The sequence below is a fragment of the Ursus maritimus genome, unplaced genomic scaffold (genome assembly GCF_017311325.1).
Source record: "Ursus maritimus isolate PB19 unplaced genomic scaffold, ASM1731132v1 scaffold_30, whole genome shotgun sequence".
NCBI lineage: Eukaryota > Metazoa > Chordata > Mammalia > Carnivora > Ursidae > Ursus > Ursus maritimus.
The window spans coordinates 8243111-8261742 of NW_024425564.1; the positions used below are offsets into that span (position 1 = coordinate 8243111).

The 18632-nt window shown below is 45.6% G+C and overlaps 2 protein-coding genes across 2 annotated transcripts; one reads left to right on the forward strand and one right to left on the reverse strand.

Moving 5' to 3' along the window:
- Positions 1–6: 6 nt before the first annotated feature.
- NKAPL (NFKB activating protein like) lies at positions 7–1372 on the reverse strand. Its single transcript, XM_008711577.2, has one exon. It carries the CDS (start codon positions 1230–1232, stop codon positions 21–23), a length of 1212 nt encoding a protein of 403 aa, XP_008709799.2. The 5' UTR covers positions 1233–1372; the 3' UTR covers positions 7–20.
- Positions 1373–9046: 7674 nt separating this feature from the next.
- Positions 9047–15902, forward strand: LOC103681962 (zinc finger protein with KRAB and SCAN domains 4). The gene is made up of 5 exons (XM_008711532.2): positions 9047–9583; positions 10860–11004; positions 12178–12260; positions 13216–13339; positions 14229–15902. Exons 1-5 carry the CDS (start codon positions 9161–9163, stop codon positions 15086–15088), a joined length of 1635 nt encoding a protein of 544 aa, XP_008709754.2. The 5' UTR covers positions 9047–9160; the 3' UTR covers positions 15089–15902.
- Positions 15903–18632: the final 2730 nt, after the last annotated feature.

Consider the following 18632-nt stretch of genomic DNA (forward strand, 5'->3'; position numbering starts at 1 on the left):
TGCTGAAAAACAAAAAGTCCTTACTTGTCATCTTTCCCTTTTGTCTTTCTGTACACCATCTCTCGGAAACTGGCTAGAATCTTATTCTCTCTCATCCGTCTCTCTTCCTGGTTAAAGGATGCAAGGGCTCTCTTCTCATCAGCACTGTAGATCTGGTTCTCTTTACGCAGTCGTACAGCCTCCATTCTACGATGCCTGCTACCACTCATAACATAACCTGAACATTCAAACGAAGCAATCTCTTCACTTGTCAGCCCAATTTCACCTCTCCGTGGGATTCGCTTTCCAGCTTTTACATACTCAGCCATTGCTGCACCTTCACCTGGGAGCAGAGCATGGCCATAGTTCAAAGGTTTCTCATCTTGGGAGGTGTGTATTATAGGCGCTTCTGGACCTATCAGATCCATGGTATCTGCAATCTTTGACTGCTCAATCCAGATATCTTCCGGCAACTCCCCTTCAGAATCTTTAAAGCTTGAGTCACTGGATTCTTTTTTAGTCTTCTTATTCTTCTTTTTCTTGGTTTTTTTCCCCCTGTGTTTCTTTTTCTTTTCCTTCTTCTTGGCTTTTTTGGCTCTCTTTTTATCATCATCAGAGCTAGAATCAGTGTCGGAGTCTGAATTCCCATCACTGTCATCAGAATACTTCCTGTGTTTCCTTTTGGACTTTTTTTTTCTTTTTTTCTTGCTTTTTGAACGACTGGTCTTCTTCCTTTTTTCTTCGGAGCTGGAGTCTGAACTGCTGGTCTTCTGAGTCTTCACCTCGTCATCCTCCACGGGGGTGTGCTCATCAGAATCCGGCTCAGGAAACTTTGGAGACAGCCCCCATACCTCAGGAGCTCCCAACTCCCCAATCCTTTCTCTCTCTTTCAGCCGCCTCTGCCGATAGCTCTCCTCCTTGTCCTTCTCGTATTCCTCCGCCCACTGCCGGTCGCCCGCATAGTGGTGGTGATGGTAGCGGTACCCGCCATAGTAGACGGAAGAGGACGAGAATGCGTAGTTGCGGGACCCGGGGGCCTGCTCTCGAGAACGGCCAAGCGGCCAAGGGGCGCCAACGCCCGACCCTCCCCACGGAGGCCTGAGGCCCTCGCGGCCGCGGGAGTGAGAGCGGGCACGACCTCCCCACGGGGAGCGTCTGGCCTGCGCGGACGGCGGGCTCCCCGACGAGCTGCGTCGCCACCTCCGAGAGCCCACGGTGTCCTCGGGAGAGCGGGACCGGGACACCGGGGCCATGGGCCACGCCCTCGCCGGCCACCAAAGGACCAACGCCGGGCAGTTACCACAGAGACAGAGGCGGGCCGGCACTCCCCGCCAAAGCCGGCGAGTCACAACGGTTCCGCCGCGACTTCCGCTTCCGGCGGGTTGCTAGGCGAGGACGCAGTGCGCGCGGGCGGGGACGGGAAACGCCGGCACTGGAGGCGTCTCGGGGCAGTGCGTGGACAGGCGAGGTCGCTCTTGTGGTTAGGTCGGCGTCTGTGCCCTGCGCCCTTGGGGCGCAAGAAAGAGGATTTTGCGCCTGTGACCCCTCTACTGTTCAAACGTCTTCTACGCTGCTTGGATATTCGCCTTCAACGGTCTTGATACCCTTCGCTCCTCCGTGCTCCCTTCGGCCCTCTTTATCATTGCCCCTTGGTGGAGGTTCCCTACTTCCCACCCTCCTTTTGTTGATCCCTTAGACGGGAACCTGTCCACCATCTTCGCGGCGGAAATATTTCTACTAGTGAATTGCGAACCCCACATGTGCCTACTGGAAGCAAGCGCCAGAACTTCCCTCGGAATCGAAGTTTAAGTTCAGCCTCTGAGCCAAGTGAAGGCCAGAGTTACGATTTTAATTCTTAAATACAGACTTTTCTACCCGTGAAACGCAGGGAAGCATCCAATCCAGTCTTGTAGATGTCTCCTAATCTGGTTAATTTCTCCAGCAATTTTGTGGTTGGGAACCACTTTCTGCACAGTTTGTTCGCAGTCTGAAATGGTCGGCATTTCATGCAAGATAATTTTCCTTTGCTCTTAAAATGTATGTAGGCATACCATCATCTTAGTTCTCTATAGTTTAGTTGACCTGCTCAGTTATTTGACAGACTCATAAAGTGACAGAAAAGCTAAGTCAGAAGTTAGAAATAGTGCTTTCCTGATGCTAGGACTCTGAACAGTAAAGTGGGGAAATTAAATTGAATAGGATCAAATTGGATTTCTGGGTATGTATCAGCAGGATGAGGTGCTCACCATGGAAGTCAGCAACTCGATATCAGCATTCCCATTGCTTATCATTTCCTAAGCAGATATGCTAGGTATCTCCATGCCAGCATGAAGACACTGACCTTGTCCTCCTTCATCCATGAGATGACTCTGCAGGAATAGGAATATATCCGGGAGAGAGCTTCCAAGGTAGCTGCTGACCCCTTCCTGCACTGAAGAAGTTCAGACACTGGGCTCCTAGTCTGGAGTATTACAGTGGTTACAAGACCTCTGATCTTCACCCCTTGGGCAAGCAGTTGAACATCATGCTCATTTTGCATCTTTGCAATAGGCTCAAGACTGTGCATTCCAAGTATTGTCACCAGGTCTTCTTTGAAGTCACCAAACTCTCTCCCTGGGACATGTTGAAGTTGGAGGAGATTTTAAACTACTACTTATTCTGAGGCTTAGAATCAGCACTCCGGCAACAGTCACCAGGGCTAGGCAGGCATTTAAATAGGCCATATTTATTCTGTCTCTGAAATTGTCTTTTGATCACTTTGCTCCATTTTTACTCTTTGTCTTCCCAAACTGATAATGTAACATTTAAGTTTTTTAATGAAAGAAAATAAATTATTATAGTATTTGACTAGAAATTCAATGAAAAAGTAATTTTGCTTAAAGTAATACAGACTTTAATACATTACAGTAATAATACATGTTTTGTAATACAGGTCTTCTAATGGGAAGAATGAAAAAATTGAGGAATAACATTTTGCTTACTCGGGGTTCTACCATTGCAGGGCAAACACAGCCATAGATAATATGTAAATGAACATGAATTGTTCTAATAAAACTATTTATAGACACTGAAATTTGAATTTCTGCAATTTTTACATCACAAACTTATTATTCTTATGATTTTTCCTCAACAATTTGAAAATATAAAATAATTTCCTGCTCACACCATACAAAAACAGGCAGTGGGCCAATCTTGGTCTGTAGACAGTAGTTTGTTGACCCCTGACTTAGTAGACAAAGCAGTGGTACAAAAAATACGCTGATAGGAATAAAAATAAATGCCTACCATACCTTTTTCAGGGGAGGGGATTTTATTTTCTTAATTTTATTTATAGATGAGCAAATATTCAGATAGAGCACAAAAATGTATTTGAAGATCTTAAAAAAAAATTGGTAGTTTTGGGGGCTGGGTGGCTCAGTCGGTTAGGTGGCCAACTCTTGAATTCAGCTCAGGTGGTGATCTCAGGTCCTGGGATCAAGCCCTGTGTTGGGTTCCACACTCAGTGGGGAGTCTGCTTGAGGATTTTCTTTCTCCCTCTCCCTCTGCCCTTACCCCTGCCTTACACGTGCATGTGCTCTCTCTCAAATAAATAAATAAATCTTTTAAAAGAATAGGTAGTTTTTGAAATAGCAATACATTCTCATCATTAAGAAAAACACCAGGTGTTGAAAGCTCAGCTAAAATGAAATTACTATCTTTCTCAAAATTTCTCAAAATTGTTTTCCATAAATTACCCCCAAATTTTTGTTTTAAAAGCTTCCAAATCTACAGAAAAGTTAAACACCTGTATATCCTTCACCTAGATTCACTAATTGTCAAGATTGTGTTTTTTACTCAGTTGAAGGAAAGTTAGACAGTATGATGCTTCACTCCTAATACTTCAGTCATCAATGTCTAAGGACATTTTCCTTCACAACCACATGCCATCTTTACTCTTAAGAACTTTAATATTATTATTAAATATTAGGTGGTGTTATCTAATACGTAGGATACGTTCAAAATTCCTCAATTGTTTTATAATGTCCTTAAAATGGGATTAAAAATCCAATCAAGGTTCATGCGTTGCATTTGATTGTGATTACTCTTTGGTCTATTTAATGTAGAACAGTTTCTCTGCCTGCACTCTCACTTCCACTTTTTAAAAATTATTTGACACAGTTTTGCAGAGTCCAGGGTGATGTTTTGTAAAATGTCCAACAGGTTGAATTTATCTGATAATTTCCTCTCCTCGTGATTAGACTTAGGGTAGTTCTGTTTGGCAGATCACACAGGTGAAATATACTTCCTGTGGTATCTCATCTGAACGCATATAACATTAGTTTGTCACAATCTATACTTATTAGTCAGAAATTCCTAACAAGCAATTATTTAGAACTCTGAGGGCAAGCTGGAATTAAACATCCCTCCAAATTACTTCATACTTACTGCCTTTACAAATATTTAGTGATCCTTCCTCACAAGTGACAACAAAGGCACTTACTAATGAGACTTACACTACCTGACAGTACCTCCCAGCTGCTCACATATGTGTTTGCACAGAGTGCTCTGATTGACATTTTACATGGTGTTTCTACAAGGGTTAGCTTACTGGATATGCCCAAGGTCGCCTAAACTTATGTTGGAAAGAGGAAACAAACACTTCTATTATGACTACAACCTGTGTTTCTTACCACCACCCCAGATAAAAGCAGATGCAATGGGACTAAATGAAGAACAGTTGATCCTTGAACAACATGGGTTTGAACTGTAGGGGTCCACCGGTATCCCGCTATTTTTTTATTTATAAGAGTTGGCAGCAAAAGTCTCAAGGCATTTATTTATTTACAACTGAGCACCCCAGTCTGCACGGGTCCAATAAATGGACCTCAGCAGCCCCCAGAGCCCCAGGACTGCCCACTGGGTCGTCATGCCCAGGCCCGGAGCGGGCGGGGGGTGTTGCACCTGCTGGCAGGTGTCAGCTGCTGAGCCCAAGCCTCCAGGCGGGGGAACATCACCCGGGAAGAGCACTGCCTACAGTCTGGGGCACCCACACGTCGGGTTTGTTTTTACAATAAATGTACATGCAGTATTGTAAATGTATTTTCTCTTCCTTGTGATTTCGTGAAGGGTGGACTGTGCCTGGGCCAGCGCCCCTACCCGCCACGCTGTTGAAGAGACAACCCTACAGCAGTTTTAAAGCTGTATTCAACTTCCTGTCTGCACATTATCATGTCGTAGTGTTACTTTCTGTATTTTTAGTTTTTGCCTTTTACTTTCTCCCTGATACATTTCCAGGCATCACAAGGTCAAGAACCACACTTTCCATTTCTTTTGTGATTTCTCCCAAACTCCACTTTGTATCTGGTGTGAAATCAAATAAACACAACTGGATGAAGGAATTAATCAGGGACCCTCTCACTGTGGAAACAAGACTCTTGCTTAAACCTGCAGTTTCTAGGAAAGAGACTGCTAGTGGAAGTTAGGAATGGAGTGTGAAGAGATATGAGAGAGACTCCTAGCAATGCCACTTCCTCAACACTGGAAGGGTCAGAGGAGAGAAATATAAACATGCTTAATGGACTCTAACGTTGTATCAGTACAGAGCCAGGACTAGGGTGAGGCGAGAGAAAGGCACTGAGGGCCCGGATTTAAGGACACATCCACTCTCTTAAATTCTGTGACCTAAGTGCCTCTCTCACCTCACCGTACTCCCAGCTCTAAAAACGTTAGGTGTAGACAAAGGAGCATCCTATTTTTCCTGATGCAACATATAAAAGAAATTCTGTTGAATCATCTATAGTCTCACACAGAGGATACAGAATTAGGAAAAATACTGTATAATTTTGGAACTATACTAGTTTATGTTCTAACAGTTTTGCAAGAAGCTATATGGTTGATTCCCGTAATACAAAGGATGGCAAAATACCTAAGATGTGGGCATTTTTATGGTTTCTGTGCAGGCTGGAGAATTGTTTCTTCTCCATTGTTCTGAAGATTTCTATATACTGATGCCTAGCAAGGTCAGACCTGCCTCTAACAATTATAGCCACATCTCAACTGTTACTTAGACAGTTAATTTGATCTTAATATTACCATTAAGGTGTGTTAGGATTAAGTTTTTATGTCTTTAAGCAATAAACAAGAAGAAACATACCATCTGAGGGACTTTTAGAGACCTCAGAGTTAAATCAAAGATACCTACTTATAGTTTTCAACATAATGAATATAATGGGGAAATATAAAAGCTTGGTGTCCAGTGTTCTCAAATTCCATTTTCTACTCTCCTGAATCTGCTTCCTCAAGGATGACTGAAATTCCACTCTTATTCATGGGACTCTAAACTGCCCGAGCTGAGAGAGTAACCCTTGTTATCGTATAGTGACTGATGAATAGTATACGTGACAGGCACTGTTGATGAGTTCATGAGAAACAATAGTGGGTAAAAATTTCACTGGATAACTGAAGCTCTGAATAATAAAGCTTTTAGTGCTAACTTTGCTACCAATTAGATGGGGAACTTGAGCCGCCCCTAAATTTCTCTATGCTCAGCAGAGAAGTGAGTCTTTTAGTTTCTAGGGGTCTTTAAAAGCTGATAATATCGGGGCACCTGGCTGGCTGTCAGAGAGCATGGGGCTCTTGGTCTCAGGGTTGTGAGTTCGAGCCCCATGTTGGATGTAGAGATACTTAAAAAATAAAATCTTTTAAAAAAACTTGATCATATCGTTAAAAGGTCGTATAGCCATACTATCATTCTTTCATCTTCTCTGGCAGCAGGGTGACCGCTCCTCAACAGGTAAAGCAGTGCAGGGGTTCAAATATGTCTACAGCGAATAGTGACCTCTACCTGTATATGTATATATCTCGGGGGAATGGGAGTTATTTTTTTAAAGGTTTTACTTATTTATTTGAGAGAGAGCACAAGTGGCCGGGGAGGGGAGGGACAGAAAGAGAGGGAGAAGCCGACTCCCCGCTGAGCAGGGAGCCCAACACAGGACCCAAACTCAGAGCTTAAGGCCTGAGCTGAGATCAAGAGTCCGAGGCTCAAGTGAGCCACCCAGGCGCCCCTCGTTCTGAGTATTTTAAAGCAAAGCCAGACATTATATCAGTACATCCACAAGTACTTCAGTATAAATTTCTAACAAATGAGGACTTTTTTCCTTCACATAACCAAAATATCATTACAACAACTAAATTGATAGTAAGTCCTTAATGTCATTGTGTTTTAGTTTTTCCAGTTGTCCCAAATGTGTTTTTTACAGCTGTTTTGGTCTGATCAGGTTCCAAATAAGGTTTACATTGCATTTGGCTGATACATCTATTCGGTCTCCTTTAACCTAAAACAGTTTCCTTTTCTCTGCTGCCTTTTCAAAAAATGCCATTTATTTGCTGAGGATCCAGGTTCTTCTGTCCTATGGAATATCCCACATTCTGAATTTTATTTATTGCTTCTTTTAAGTATCATTTAGCTCATTAATTCTCAAGCGTACCTGCATATCGCAATCACCTGGGACAATTTTATAGTTATGCATACCTGAGTTCCATCCTTCAACATTCTGATTTAACTGATCTTGGTTGCAACCAAGGTACCAGGATGTTTTAACGCCCCCCAATAATTCTAATGTGCTGTGCAGTGTGAAAAATGTTAACTTGCTTCTGAATCTCACCTATAGGCAACTATTAGGATCTAGAAACTTAATTCGATTCAGCTTCACTTATTTTGCCAACAATACTTCATGGCAGTGCCTTGTACCTCTTGTGGCAGCTCATCAAGAGAAAAATATTTTCTAGTGGTTTTCATTTGTACAGCCTTTGGGACCTCTCATTTTCTTAAGTTCTATTCCTTGCTTGTTACCCTTTGAACTGCAGAGGGATAGACTGAGGAACAAAAACTCAGGAAGGTACCAGCATGGTATTTTTCCTTTATAAACTTCTACCAAACTTGCATTCCACTAAGTAGAAAGGGGACTTACTGACATCTTAGTCCAACAAAATAACTACTGTCACTTCTGGCGTAAGTCTAGTCCCCTCTGGCTCAAAGGAATCTCAGGGTTTCCTTCCATTTTAGTGAAGGCCTAGCTTACTATCGGTCAGCCATTATTCCAAGAATTTAGGCAAAAAAAAAATCTCACTTACTGCTCGCAACATCCCTATCTACTATTACTACCCCCAGTTAAGACTGGGAAAGTCAGGCACAGAGAGGTCAAGCAGTTAACCGAGGTCACCCAGCTAGTAAGCGGTAAATGAAGCCTGGATTATAAGCCCAGGTAACATGGCTTCAGAGTCTGTGCATCTACTCACTGAGCTAGACTCCGAACGGGAACTGGGAAGTAACAAGAAGAAAGAGAGCAGGAGAGAAGAGGGTCCCAAAGCCAGGGACACCAGAGTTCCCCGAAGTAGGGCGCTGCATAAGCCTGGCTGCTGAGAGGAGGCCCCGGAATATGGGAAGTGGTAACTGGTGGGGAGGTTGGGGACTTCTAGTTAATTCGGCTGGAGGGGTCGGAATGGCTTTGCTGGCGGTTTGCTGCCTACAGCGTGGTAAGGATGAATGGAAGCGGCCTAGAGACAGGGATAGGGAAGGCTTTCTTCCGGCAGGAAAGAGAGTGACAGCTGGAGACAAGCAGGGACCAGGGGCAGCCACTGTTTTTTTCCAAGCGGGCGCCAGCTTGGTGCGGCTCCGGCTTCTTTTGCAGGCCCTCCTGCCAGAGCTCTCAGAACGCCGAGGAAGCCGGCCTCCTGAACTTTAGCGTCCGACGCATGCCAGCTCCTCCGCCAAGCTTGCATCAGAGCCCCGGGATTTAAAGGGGAGGTCTTATTTCCTCTACAGAGCCGGCCGCGCCTTCTTCCTTCTTGCCCTGGGTGCTGACGGTCCCGCGGCGGGCCCGGCCGCTGAAGGGTTAACTCGGGGCCGCCACCGAGAGGCGCGTCCTAGAGAGCCGCGGAAGTGGCGCGGGCCCTGGCTTCCGGTGCCTGGGCTTCCGGTGCCTGGGCTCCGCTCACTCCCGCGGCAGAGGCGCCTGCCGGTGCCGGTCCACCGCGGAGAGACTGGCTGCGGGGCTCGGGGCGGGTGCGGAGGACGGCGCGGCCGGAGTGTGGCCGCGGGGAAGCCGTGCCCCGTGCGGTCCGCAGTCGTGCCGGCCGGTAGCGACTCCACGCTCGAGGAACCGCCCGGAAAGTAGAGCCACTCGCAGGCGCGAGGCCCGGGATGGCCAGAGAGTCGAAGGCCAGCGCGGCCCTGGACGCCCGTGCTGCAGAGGAGCGGCCGGGGCTCCTGACGGTGAAGGTGGAGGAAGACGACGCCCCCGCGCCGGCAACAGAGGCGGGCGCGCCGGGCAGCCCGGCCCCCGGCCCCGAGCGCTCGCGCCGGCGCTTCCGGGGCTTCCGCTACCCCGAGGCCGAGGGGCCCCGCGAGGCGCTGAGCCGGCTCCGGGAGCTGTGCCGACGCTGGCTGCGGCCCGAGACCCACAGCAAGGAGCAGATCGTGGAGCTGCTGGTGCTGGAGCAGTTCCTGACCATCCTGCCGGGGGACCTGCAGGCCTGGGTGCGGGAGCAGCACCCGGAGAGCGGGGACGAGGTGGTGGTGCTCTTGGAGTATTTGCAGACGCAGCTGGAGGAGCCAGGGCCACAGGTAGAGGCAGAGGGCTTAGTACCTGAGCGCTGAGCTCTGTCTCGTCCAGAAGTCTCAAGGTCGGAGTGAGGGGCGTTTCTGTAAGAGCCAGAAGTTCTCTTTCTGTATCGTGAACCTCGTTGCCCCTCCGGAGAAGTCCCTGGATCCCTCCTCACACTAGTATTTGTAAGAACATGAAGGATTAGAAAAGAACTCAGTTATGTTGAAACACAGTTAACAGAGCATGAAACAAATTAGTGATAAAATCACGTGCTTTTTAAAATTAATACACGAAATAGTAAGACCTAGGGACAGGCCCAGTAACTGGTAGTTTCAAAGTGGTGCTGAATGACTTTGACAGCGTTTGCCTGGCTGTGCCTACTTAGGTTTATAACACTTTGTTGCTTTCATTCATAATTGAAGGAATTTATAAATTTTGCTTAGACGCTAGTAAAAATAGAAATATGTTTCCTATTTACATTCATAGAACATTTGGAAGGAAGTCCATGAACCACAGGTTAGGAACTCCTGGGTTCATTTTCATCTGAATCTTACTGCTTTTTGTAGACCATTTTCCATGTGCATTATCCTGTATTTCTGTGCGTTCCTTTCAAGGGACACGTAACCAGAGTAACTGGTGACCAGGAGACCAAGCTTCTTGAATTGGCAGTTTGTCCCCAAGCCCTGTAACAATGAATACTCATTTCAAGTCTGTCAGTTTCAGGTTGTGCGTTTTATATAGAGAATGTGGAAATTCTAAACTGCATATAAGCTAATGACCATGAAAGTGACTTCAGAACTCATTACAAATGTCCAGGAAGAAACTTGCATTAAATGAAGATGTACCATATACCAGGCCCTGTGTTAGGTGATTTCACATACTGTCATCTTATTTGCTAGTCCTCCAAACCTTGTTAAGCTAGAAATTATTTTCACTTTTCCATAAGAAAAAAATGAGTATTCTGAGAACTTAACACTAGTTCCTAAAGAGTCTTCATAAGAGCACAATATATATAATGAGGGAGCACACGCTAGTGGTTAACAGCATGGGCTTCGGGGTCCCTCTGCCTGACCCCCAGTCCTAGCATCACCACTTAATAGCTGGGTGACCTTGGGCAAGTTGCTTCAACTCTGGGCCTCCGTTTGCTCATTACAAAAATACAGATAATAGTACCCAGCTCATAGAGTGGTTATCTGCATTCGTAAGGCTCTTAGAAATAGCGCTTGGAAAACAAAGTACTAGCACACAAAAAGCATAATAGAAGTTTTGATGAATCAGTAAATGAATGACTTCCAGGGCCCAGGTGGTGACCAGAGGCAGCTACTCTGTTGCAAGATGGCAGTGCTGACACCAGCTCAGAGGCCATGGAGTTCCCAGTTCCAGCCAATGAAGGCTCTGCTCAAGCACGAATCTCTGGGATCCCAGGCCTCAGCAGACAGAGGTGAGTGTTACCTCCTGGGCAGTTGGAATTCTACAGACGTCATTCAGCTTCATTTAAAAGACAGATCTATTGACAGGTGCTTTATATGCGCCCATCACAGATCTACTTTACTTTGAGACTGAGACAACAGGGAAATTTCAAACAGTGGTGGGAAGCTTTCCTAACCAAACCTGGACCTAGTAAATAAGACTATTAAAATTGGTGTTTGGAAAGAATTGATTTTTTAATAACACAGTGACCTCCATTCATCTAACATGAATTTATGGAGACCCCTACGTGGTAGCCAGTGTTCTGGCACCAGAGACAGAGCTGTCAGGCAGACAGGTTTCTTGCTTCACTGGGGCTTACATTAAAAGGGGAGATGGCAAAGAAAGTAATGATGAAATTTCAGTTATTAGTAAGTGCTGTGAAGAATATAAGGCAAGAAATGTAAAGCCAGCCATAATATCCCAGACATTGTAAGACTGCTGCAACTCAGAGAGTATAAATCTTCTAAACCCTTGGTCTGTAACTAGGACAGGGTGAGAATCACTCCATGGGAAAGCACCACGTTCCCAGATGTTCCCCATATGCTGTGTACATTTGGGCGTATTCCTGAGACAGCACTGGGACACACTGGCCAACGTGCAGTCTTTATTTCTCCACGGACGTTCTGACCTAATTTGTTTTCTGTCCCTTTGCAAAGTTCAGCTCTTCCAGGAAAACCGGAAGTCACCCTTCACTTCTCTCAAATCCGAGCAAATTCCATACAAGCAGACTTCATTTTCTTCTTTCTGGGCTTAGCCTCATCTGACTCTTAGTTTTTTAAAACTAAAGCAGAAGCACTTTAAGAGCTACTAAAGAGTTATTTTAACATCAAAAATCTTCTTACCCATTCTCTCAGCAAAATTCAAGACTAAAGGTCTTCAAATGGAAATCTTTTTCTTGAATGTTGCTTTCCTGTCACCGTTCCTCCTGAGGAGCCTGCCTGCTGATGTTGCGTACCTGCAGGAGCACACCACGCCTCTCTGGGCCCTAGGGTTGGAGCTGGTAGGGACCAGGCCTTGGGGAAAGGAGCACATTCTGTCTGAACTTCCTGGCAGGAATTTACTAGCCCAGTTTTGAACTTGAATCCACACGCCAGGGAGGCTGGGGGCCAGGGTCCATCTCATCCAGAGCGTTTTTCCTTCCTAGTTCTCCAGGTTCCTGGGCTTGGCCTGGGACGGCGCTGCAGAGGAGACGCGGTGGTGGCTGCCAGGCTGCCCCCAGAGCCCCAGGTGAGCTGGAGCCCCCTCCCCAGCACTCCTCACTGCTGTTGAGCTTCCCCTTAGGTCCCTTTCTCCCCATTCCTCCTCCCTCATTCTACATCCATATGGAGTTGGGAGTTTTCTCATCTATCCCAAGGTTGCTTACTGTTATCTGCCTTTATTTTGGTGCCCACTTATGAGAATTTTCCTGTTTTACTCCTAGCATGGGGTGCTGATGCCCCAGTCTTCATACTCCATCTGTTTGGTCAGCTCCTTTATCAGTGGGTTTTCTTCTTCCGCAGAGCAATTTAACAAAAACTGAACATTTTGTTGTGGTGGTGATTTAGCTTTGTTTTTTAAAGATTCATAAATTCTGCTGTTAGTGAGAGCTACAAACACATGGCCTCTGCCCTCTAGGAACTTAGACTTGAAGGAATAGATAAGGCATATTCTTTTAGTCTGAACTTTAATACTACAATCTGAACGCTTTTTACTTAACCTGGACTTTAATACCTTACCCGTCTTTAACGTCCTGCTTGAAGATCTCAGTGTTTGAGGCCCTATAATATCTGTGTTTTCCCTGTTTTTTTTTCCTCACTTCAGATCTAGATTTCATTGTATATTTAAAATCGTTAATTAAGCGCCCACCGCCACTCTGCCAAAGCACAGCACAAATATTTTAAAAGGTTTGGATATGCTTCCCCTCCTTTCACTCTACTGGTCCTTGTTTTCCAAACCCTTTTATATTCTGAACTATTTAGATATTTATATGAAGGTATTTTTCCTAATGTGTGTGATATTTCTTTCCTATAACTATTAAGTTATATATTTTTGACAAAGATATGAGAGATAGGGTTAAGTAGATACAGTGTGCCACACTTGGACTTTTTGAAGAGCCCCTTTAGAGGGGGCATTTGCTCTCCTGTGCCCAGCTGTGGGCGTTACTTTGGGAAGAGGAACTAGGTGGGATCCTGTGCTGTTTCAGGGCTTGCTGAAGACGGAAGATGTGGCCCTGGCTTTCTCTCCTGCATGGACACAGCTGGATTCACCTCAAGGGAGCTTCCACAGAGATGAAAGGCAGGAGAACTGTGGCGGCCTGACCCCCCTGGGTAAGACGGATGGGTGCTGGTTTCTCCTAGGGGTTCGTGGCTTCCTTTGTTGGTCAGAACCTACTGGGCTGTGAGAAGCTGTTTGAACTGTTTGCATTCAGAGCCACCGTTTCTGAACCCCAACTCCTAACCACATGTGCGACCAGCTCCTTAACCCTCGTGACCTTGCCTCCTTCCTGTTCTGCCAGCGTTCTGTCAGGTGAAGTGGAACGCAGCAGGTGCAACCCCCAGCACAGGCCTCGCTCACAGCAGGTGCACAGTGCTGATCCCCTTCCCGTTGCAGGCCTTGACAGAGGAAAGCTGAGGCCGCCTCGGGAAATGGGCCATGGGACCGTAGAGCATGAGAGCGAGAAGTGACCTGGAATGGACGGCAGAGCTACCGAGAGATCAGGGGAACAGCCTGACTTGGTCTGAGCTCACACAGCTCTGTGGCGGTACAGCGGGAGCTCCAGCTCAGAGCTGTCAGCACCGAAGCCAGAGCTTGTCTGGGACCAGAATGACTGCTCGTATCCCTGATTAGGGATCAGTTTCTAAGCTCCCGTTTGCCCCATTTCTTACAGAACATTTCACAAGTACTTACGCTTACCTGCTTCCTGCTGCTTTCTGTCCAGTCCTCCTAGTGTCCAGCCCCAGTGCAGGGCCCTGCCTTCGTCCTTAGGACTTAGAGCCTCTGAGGATGTCCCCAGCACAGTCCTCACCACCTTCTTCCACTCCCAGTGTGTACCCTGCTTCCAGTGGCCCCATGCCTGTTCTCCAGTCTCCTTCCTCCCCAGCACCCGTTGTCCCCCTTTATTCCCATCCTTATCCTTGCACGGAAATCCTCACCCCGGCGTCTGTGGAATTCTCTGGCAGGGCATAACTGACCATGTCTGGCCACTTGTTATTTCAGGTGGTGACATGCAGGCTGAGATCACGGACCCGCCCCCAGATGAAAAACGTCCAGAACAAGAGGCTGGGGAAATACCGTGCCACTTGGGTGAAGACGTTGCCCAGATTCCTGCCTGTGCAGAAGCTGGTGAACAGGAGGACAGGTTAAGAAAGCAGAAAAATGCCACAGGAAGTAGGCGGCACTATTGTCATGAATGCGGAAAGAGTTTTGCTCAGAGTTCAGGCCTGACTAAACACAGGAGAATCCACACTGGGGAGAAACCCTATGAATGCGAGGACTGTGGCAAGACCTTCATCGGGAGCTCTGCCCTCGTCATCCATCAGAGAGTCCACACTGGTGAGAAACCATATGAGTGTGAAGAATGTGGCAAGGTCTTCAGTCACAGTTCAAACCTTATCAAACACCAGAGAACCCACACTGGGGAGAAGCCCTATGAGTGTGAGGACTGTGGAAAGACCTTTAGCCAGAGCTGCAGCCTCCTGGAACATCACAAAATCCACACGGGGGAGAAGCCATACCAGTGCAGCATGTGTGGCAAAGCTTTTAGGCGGAATTCACACCTCTTGAGACACCAGAGGATCCATGGCGATAAAAACGCGCAGGATCCTGAACGTGGAGAGACCTGGGAGAGTCAAGGGAGGGTGGAAGGCCGGTGGGAACATGTCGAGGCTCCTGTGTCTTATAAATGTAATGAGTGTGAGAGAAGTTTCACTCGCAACAGAAGCCTTATTGAACACCAAAAAATCCACACTGGTGAGAAACCCTATCAGTGTGACACCTGTGGAAAAGGCTTCACCCGGACCTCATACCTTGTTCAACACCGGAGGAGCCACGTCGGAAAAAAAATTCTATCACAGTGACCCACGTCATACGTGGCAGGGTGGGTGCTCCTTCCTCATTGAACCGAAGCCACGCACAGCCCTTCCTGACCACAGAAACTGGGCTGGGCTTTATTGACCGCTTCCTATCATCTTGTGTTAGACGACAGAGAGCCTGGCTGAGATGGATTCTCTTCTACCTTCTAGAAGGTGGCTGAGGAACAGCTTGTTTGATAGGAGGCTACAGGAGAGTTGTCTGGAAAGGGCAGGACCTGAAACGTTTATTCTCACCTACTGGACTGAAATGGGCTTCCAGACTGGCTAACCACCTCCAGCCAGCACTTCATGATTAGTCTCCTGGGCAGAAGGCTCTGATGGGGTCTGCTGCTCTGACCATTTTGCCTATAAAGAATCCTCCGTCAGTTGGTCAGATCCATGACATCTTACACTCCCCACTGTGCCTTGCATATAGGTGCTTATAAACACTTATTAAATATACCAGTGAGGTGACAAAGATGGCTCTGAAAATCTAATATGGTCTAGATTTCTGAGGCCTTTCTAACTAAGGCACTTGTGTTTGTGTCTAATATTCTGAGGTTCTAGATTCCGGGTCAGTCATGTATTTATTTATTGCCACATACATAAGATTGTCAGGGTTGGGGTGGGGGAATCTGTATTTCTTCACCAGCATAGTACTTGGAGAAGAATGCCTTAAGCAGCTGATCAGACTGGTGAGACTCCTCCATCCTTATAACTGCATTCAGTCAGTGTTAATTACATTTGTTCACATTAATTTTCTGCCTTTTAGGGGGAAAGCTCTCACATTCAGGTAAATAAAAACTGAACTGATCAAGTCACATCAAAGTGATTATGAATTTTAATACAAATTCTGTGATGTTCAACAGCTTCTTTCTCACCTTTTAGTTATATTGAGCCTAACTAACTGCCAAGACACCATGTGTACCCCTCTCTCCTAACTTAGAGCCACCTTGAATCACAGCTTATGTTAGCAAGGCTTAAATTTCCTCCAGGTTAGAGGATTCACACCAGGTATTTATAACAAGCTTCATTCGTGTTTTCAGAACTGCTCTGTTGGTTGGGTCGGGATAGGAAAATAGGGTCAGAGATAGCCAATGAGGATGGGAGCCCACGGGCAGTAGGAGAAAATGTATCTGTTCAGAATTACATTGGAATCCTACTCCACAATATCCAAAATAACATGTGAAGCCACAATAAGAATTTTGTGATATATCTTGTTTTCACCAAATCACTTTCTACGGAGTTCTTCAAAGACTGACATCTTCTGATATCACCACTTCCAACTTTAGCATGCTGTCCCAAGACTGGATTCCATTTCTCATGGATCTCAGGACCATGTTTTTGTTCAGTCACCAGCATAGTGTTCCCTGTGCTCTCAAGTACCCTTTCTGGGTTCCTACTCTGAAGCACCATAGGCTGACTAGAGACTTTGCAGACTGCGGCTCTCCATCACTTTCCTGCAGTCTTTCATTGCCTTCATTTCCCCTCGCTGCTGTCTAATTTAAAACTTATTTAGCTTTCCAAAATTCTACAGACTCTCTCCACTTAATCTTTTCTAGCCTTTTAAAATTTCCTTAATCTTTTGTTACTTCCGCAAAGCTAGCAATTTCCTTTTCTCTGTTTTTCCTAAATATTGGCTAATAGCCTTGATCTTAAACACTGTTCGTTTTTCTTTGTATTTGTTTATGTCATGGGGAGAAATGTACGTGGAAGCTTTTTATAAGCCAGAAAGCATTACACACATGTAATTTACTGAGATTAACAAGGGACCGCTGTGTCTCCACTCTTTCTGCTCCTTGCCAGCCTTAGACTTCTCTGTATAGGAGGAAATATTGTAGAAAAATACTTCCAAGTGCCTACTATGTCTGATAATGAAAGATAAAGCATATACACACATACATACATACTTGGGCTTAGGGTTTCAGTATACTTCAGTACACATAATTGAACAGTGCCATGAGAAATGCTTTGGGGATGGTGAGCTGAAAGGTGTAGAATCTCAGAGAGGAAAAGGTTATTTCTGGCTGTGAGCTGTTATCACATGGGTAGGTGATGTGTGAAAGAGCTGGGAAGACTAAAAGAGTTTATCAGATTTAGTAACTAAGGCAAGTTTGAAATAGGTACATTGTAGGGGTCTTCAGCCAGAGTGAGGAGTTTAAATTTTATTCAGTAAGTACCAGGGAGCCACTGACGTGATTAAAATATTATCTATCTGGCAGTATTGTGTAATTTCAACTTAAAAAATGACTTTGCTGGTAGTCTTGGGATGCCCTGCTTTTGTATAAAGCAAACGTATGTTTATAAAGTGAATTATAAAATGGCTTCAACCCTAGCCTATTTAAGAGGGTGGTCAAAAAATCATTTCCAGATGAAATTAAATCCAGTAAAATAAGCTGCTTAATTAAGATATGACCAGTATTTAAAGTAGAATGCCACTTTTTGTGCTGTTTAAAATTGTTTTTATGAATTTATGAATTTTAGTGTTATTAGCCATTCTCCTTCATTTCTCCAACTGCTGCAGTGCAGAAATCCTCCATTTTATTTTTTTTTTATTTTTTTCTCCCTTTGCTTGAGTAAGTAGCTGGTTATAACATTTTTCCCACTTGGGTAGAATGAATAGTTATTATGAAAAGAGCTCTTGATGAATAGTCCTCCTAGATGTGTTCTTAATTTTGGTAAAGAAGTATATAACCCTATGAAACATTGTTTTCTCCTTTAGAAGAAGAAAAAAAAAAAAAAAGACAGCTTACCCACAGGGTTGTGAGGACTACTTATACAAACAAGTGCTGGGAGGTTCTGGTTCAAAGTGGCACCATAGGAGACTCTGAACTCACCTCCTCCTAGAGACACACTGGATGTGGCTACAATGGAACAATTTCCTCTTAAAAGACAGGTTGGCTGAGTGACAACTACAGACCTGGCAAACAAAAAGAAAACCACACTGAAGCACATAGAAGAGTCGGAACACAATCTCACAATAAAGCCCACCCCTGGCACAGTGACCAACAACCGGGAAGGAACACAAAACCTGGAACTTCTCCCTGAGGAGCAATGTGTTCAAACCTACATCAGGTATACCAACTTTTAAGACATACACCTGAGTGACAACTCCCCAGAACATACATCTGAAAACCAACGGGCCTGCATCCCGAGACCCACAGACTGAAGTGACCTGAGAAACTGCTCTTACAGGGTTCAGAGGTAGCTGATAGCACCCAGATTGAAGGTGAAGGAGGTTCACCTGCTTCCATTAAAACATTGGCCTGAGGAGCAAGCATCTAACTGAATATATACTTAGGAACCTGCTGGAACATTCCAGAGAGGAAACTGGCAGGTGCCATCTTTGCAGTCTCCCTTTACCATGCTCCAGAGCACCAGTATCTTTCATAAAGGAACTTTTACATGCATCTGGTGTTTCCATTTTTGTGGCTGCCACCTAGGGGATGCCTCTGGATCACCTGGCTCTGGAGGCCAGGGGAGCTTACGTTCCTAGCCTCATGGAGCTGTAATATTTGGTGTCACCTCAAAAGAAGCTCATACCCAGTCT